This window comes from Pinus tabuliformis, chromosome Q (genome assembly GCF_031772625.1).
Source record: "Pinus tabuliformis cultivar Carrire ecotype Pingquan chromosome Q, CPIR1, whole genome shotgun sequence".
Lineage (NCBI taxonomy): Eukaryota > Viridiplantae > Streptophyta > Pinopsida > Pinales > Pinaceae > Pinus > Pinus tabuliformis.
The window spans coordinates 434,094,394-434,099,731 of record NC_142296.1 but is presented as its reverse complement, the minus strand read 5'-3'; the positions used below and the strand labels follow the sequence as shown (position 1 = coordinate 434,099,731).

The 5,338-nt window shown below is 38.1% G+C and overlaps 1 protein-coding gene across 2 annotated transcripts; it reads left to right on the top strand.

Annotated features, from left to right (window-relative positions):
• Window positions 1-1,553: 1,553 nt before the first annotated feature.
• On the top strand, window positions 1,554-4,707 carry LOC149220075 (zinc finger protein WIP5-like). Of its 2 annotated transcripts, none has more exons than XM_089384632.1 (3): window positions 1,554-1,814; window positions 2,327-3,089; window positions 3,577-4,707. In XM_089384632.1, the coding sequence occupies exons 2-3, from the start codon at window positions 2,349-2,351 to the stop codon at window positions 4,021-4,023; spliced, it is 1,188 nt and encodes a 395-aa protein (XP_089240758.1). In that variant the 5' UTR covers window positions 1,554-1,814; window positions 2,327-2,348; the 3' UTR covers window positions 4,024-4,707. The 2 variants fall into 2 exon arrangements, with proteins under 2 accessions (XP_089240758.1, XP_089240757.1); XM_089384631.1 differs by having other exon boundaries at window positions 1,557-2,178.
• Window positions 4,708-5,338: the final 631 nt, after the last annotated feature.

Genomic DNA, 5,338 nt, shown 5'->3' with positions numbered 1-5,338 from the left:
CCTACCATAGCTTGGCATCATGCACTGTTATATGCCCTTCCGTGTGGTTTCATTATCCACATCATGACAAATTTGTCAGTTCTTATTAGAACACAATAGGCCAATTGAGGCACACTTGCTAAATGCCAAGGTACATAAGGCAAACGTGAGTCACATTGGGCTCAAATACCAGATCATTGTGCATTGCAGATGTGTAAAGGCATCTTAGCCAAAAAAATCAACATAGTTCTAGATTTAGATAACGTGCATAAACTCAAGGAAAGGATACAAATACAAAGGAGTGCATTGTCACTGGGAGAGAGGGTCAGATAGAATAATGATCCATGGACTTAAATGGGTATATATTAATTTGTAAGTAAGATATGTATATTAATTTGAATGGTTGTTTTGAAAGTTTTTAAGAGGATATAAATATAAAGGAGTGCATTGTCACTAAGAGGAGGGTCACATGGAATAATGATCCATGGACTTAGATGGGAATATATTAATTTGTAAGTAAGATATGTATATTAATTTGAATGGTTGTTTTGAAAGTTTTTAAGAGGATATAAATACAAAAGAGTGCATTATCACTAGGAGGAGGGTGACATGCAATAATGATCCATGGACTTCGATGGGTATATATTAATTTGTAAGTAAGATGTGTGTATATTAATTTGAATGGTTGTTTTGAAAGTTTTTGAGGCATTTTTTTTTCCTAGTAATGATCTATGGATTTAGATGTGTATATATTAATTTGTAAGTAAGATGTGTGTATATTAATTTGAATGGTTGTTTCGAAAGTTTTCAAGGTATTTTTTTTTTCTAGTAATGACCTATGGATTTAGATGTGTATATATTAATTTGTAAGTAAGATGTGTGTATATTAATTTGAATAGTTGTTTTGAAAGTTTTTTTGGTAATTTTTTTTCTAGTAATGATCTATGGACTTAGATGTATATATCTTAATTTGTAAATAAGATGTGTGTATATTAATTTGAATGGTTAGTTTAAAAGTTTTTTTGGCATTTTTTCTAGTATAATTTGTCTAAAATCTGATAAGGAAATGTTCTAATCACAAGTTTAAGTTGTGAACTTTCCACAATGCAAATGTGTAATAAATTTTTAAGGTTATTAAATCCATATATATACTCAAAGACTTATTTTAAACAACAAAAATCAAAATTTAACCCAAAAGAAAATTAACATATCACCCAAAACCTAAAACACCATTTCAATGTATATATGCAATTTGCAAATAAAATGTGTGTATATTAATTTGAATGTATATATGAAATTTGCTAAAGGTGGCTAACGGGTCTGACACGGGGATTCGAGGGGGTGGGGATCTGGTTTAGTATGAATGTGAACTATATGCATTGGCTTTTCCTTGTCGTGAAGTCCATGCATGCATGTATGAATGCATGGAGAGCTTGCGTGCGGGAACATGGTCTGTCCCAAATTAGAAAAGCAAAAGAGTGTAAAGAACGCGGAGGGGGCCTCACAAATCCTAAGAATCCCTGCCTTCGTTGTGAAATAACACTAAAAAAATGAACTTTTTCAATATGGAGATGTAAATTCATTGCTGCACAAAGCACAAAATAGGGTGTGCGCGCACGCATCCACAAGAAAATGTGTCTGATTTGTGCAGTCTCCCGCTGATATATCTGCCCTTAAATCCGTCGTACTTGTCCTCGTTCTTGAATCCTCCACCATAATATATATACAATATATATATATATATCCAAGAATCTCTCTTTCTGTGTGTATATATTATATATATATTTATGTTTCCCTCGGGTCACTGGGGGTTCGGGGTTTCTCAATTTGTGCAGGTGAGGCCTCACAGCACTCAAAAACTCTAACCCTATTTTTTCTCCCTGTGTTTTGCCCTAACCCATCTGCAACTGCTGGTTTGTTACATTTATACATGTGTGTCCTCTAGTTTGGCATGTGGAATAGCAAATGAAAAAAGATAGTATTTGTTGACCGAGCCCCTGGGGAAAATATAGAGGGCAGCCACATCTGTCGGTCTTGCAGTTTACTATTCCTGTATTAAAATTCATTTCTCTGCAAAAAGCATGGGGTTTGGCAGGGGAGAAAAAGAGGGGGGAGAATGTTGACTGTCATTCCCCAGGCTTAGGATAATGTGTTGCAAGTACGTTTTGTGGGATTCAATGACGGTTTTGACCTAGTTAGGTGAGCCAATAAGGCCAGGCCATTCTATTATTTTTTTTCTTTTCTATTATAATAATGTTTTCTGTCCTGGTATAAGCCCTTTTGCATTGTTTTCTCATGGTTTCTGCCGAGTTCTTTCAGTATCTTTACGTCTTTCTCTTTGTTGCAGGTCGGCCCAGTCTCATTCCACAATGCAGAAGCCAGAGGAATATGGTTTAGCTGTGCTGTCTCAGAGAGAATTTAGTTATCTGGAAACTATGAATATGAGGAGATATCATGCTGATATTGGTGGGCCTCCAGCTCCAATGACAGCCCATCCTAGTATTTCCTTCACAGAATGGCTGAAACCCAAACCCTCTTCAGGGATGCTAGCTGCCTCTGATCTTCCCATGGCCATTCCCTGCATGGAGAACTTTGACCCCAGATCCAATTTGACCACATATATTCCCCCCAGTGCCTTGTATTCTGCTCAATCTTATACTCCACAGACTTTGGACCAGTGCCCTCCACAGCTGCCTGAGAGGTGTGATTCCCCTCCCTTGAGGGAAGCCCTGCCACTTCTCACCCTTAGCCCTCCCAGGAACCCAACTGACCATAACCTGGAAAGGCACGACAGAAAAGACGAGGAGGATCATCATGACCATGATGAGGAGCTTAATGATAATGTAACGGTGGCCTTGCATATCGGTCCTCCTAGCACTAACAGTTACAATTATGATAATAACTCTGGGGCTGCTGTGAGTTTCAAGGCTGATCATCAATCCGGGAGTAATTATAGCTATGATCATGCAGCAGATAAAGAGAAATTACGAGCAGGAAGGGTCCCCGAGGGGCAGTACTGGATACCAACTTCAGCACAGATTCTCATAGGACCTACTCAGTTCTCATGTCCAGTCTGTGGCAAGACCTTCAATAGATATAATAACATGCAGGTATGTCTGCCTAAGCTGCTAGCGAGAAAGCAATATCTTATAACAATAACAAGTTCTCTGATCTAGTCTCATGCATGAAAGAGACTTGCTTTCATAACAGAAAATGTTTCAGGATGTCTTTGTTGCTTAGACTTTGTGCAATAGTTGAACAAGATCTATGGTGAATTCAATTACTGTTCATAGATCTTGTTAGGTTGTTCACAGATTCACATGTTAGGGTCAAATCTAAGATGAGCACCAGATTATGATTTTGTTTAGATTATTGAGTTGCTGCAGCCTGCATGGCTTCTCTTTAGATCATAATCCAAGATATGTGTGCATTTGCAAATCCAGTTTCTGTAAGTTGGAGCATTTAGGTCAAGGAACAAACAGAAACAAAGTCTGCTAGGCTAGTCTGATGTATAATCAGATTCATAAATTTGCGGGCAATTTTTGATCTGATTATACGAAGCAATTCTATGTTTTTCTTTTTCCTTTTTCTGTGCAGATGCATATGTGGGGACATGGATCTCAGTACAGAAAAGGTCCGGAGTCTCTGAGAGGTACACAGCCCACAGCAATGCTGAGGCTGCCATGCTATTGCTGTGCGCAAGGGTGCAAGAACAACATAGATCATCCTCGTGCAAAGCCACTCAAGGATTTTCGTACCCTCCAAACCCATTACAAGCGCAAGCATGGCATGAAGCCTTTCATGTGCAGAAAGTGCAGCAAATCATTTGCAGTGAGAGGGGACTGGCGAACACACGAGAAGAACTGTGGAAAGCTTTGGTTCTGCACATGTGGATCGGACTTCAAGCACAAACGCTCTCTCAAGGACCATATCAGGGCATTTGGCCATGGCCATGCTCCTCAAGGGGAAGCTGACAATTATTCCTTTGAAGATGAAGAGGACCAGGGTTCGGAAGATGATGAACTCTCTGGAGGCTCCCAGTGATCAGTACATCAGCAAGCTGAACAGATCATCATAAATTGAATTACAAGTAGATTTATGCTGATCTGTTGCAGGAATAAAACACTGTTTTTAGGTCTTTTTTTTTAGTGTTTTTTCTTCAAGTTTTAAGACTGCATGTATGTATTTGGGAAGTGTGCTGACTAACAAAACACTCTTATGTATTGAGAGTGGTTTGCTAATAAGCACACCGGGGGATCTATCCACACCAAGAAAATGGCAAATGGCATACCAGTACAAAATGTGTATGCATGAGGTCTTACAACCTGTTCACTAGGTTCTGTGAAGTAGAAGAATTTCCACTATATACATGTCAACTATACTATATACAGGGATTTTCTTTTCCTATAAGGCAGTATACGGCCTTAGTGCAACTGGCAATTCATGTATGGACTCTGGCCAACCCAGTCCATGTAGTCGATTTAGCACCTTGTTCTTTGACTGCAGTATTATTGCAAAAAGCTGCATTGAAGTACAACAGTACCGAGGATTAAAAAAAAAAAATTATTTCGAAGGCCAAGGTGCTAGTAGACTACTATTGTCATATAGGTAGAGAAATCAATGTGTATTATCTGTAACTATTATTGTGGCTGCAGTCTGGAGGAAATTTGTCTACTTCACCGACTCGGGCATAGACATTATTAATATAATAACTTCGTTATCAAATAATACTGGATCTGTTATCTGGATTCTTTAATGTCAATCAATGTTTCTGTGGCCCTTTGCTGGTAAAATTATATAAAATAACTTTGTCTAACCCATGGCAGACATGGGTTCATGGGTGTCCTTGACATTTTAACAACTTATTCTCTTTTTGACTTGCAGATTTTAATTGAGCTCTGTTCAAATTCTTGTTGAAGTTGTTGGCTCACCTGTTACTCACCCCCACTCATTCTAACAAATAGTAAAATCAGTTTACTGTTTACAACTGCAGAAAAATTAAAACCAATTCCCTGACTCTGATATTTTTCTTTTTTGCATTCAAGTATGAATGCGTTTAACAGTGTTTTAAAGAAAACCTACACGGTGGGCGTTACGTCTGACTTCTCTGCATTATTTCCTAACAGATATTGCCATTGGATACGGTTTCACCTGCTCCACTGACTGTTTTTGAAAGCTCAACTTTCACAATCCATCGTTTCAAAGTATGACCCAGAAAACCCAAGTTTGAAAATTTGCAGTCAAGAATAAACAGCTCAATAATAATATATTAACCTCTCCATTAATGCACAACATTTTCCAATAATGCTCATCTAACACCATATAATAACACGATGGAGAAAGAAATTTAGAAAAAGAA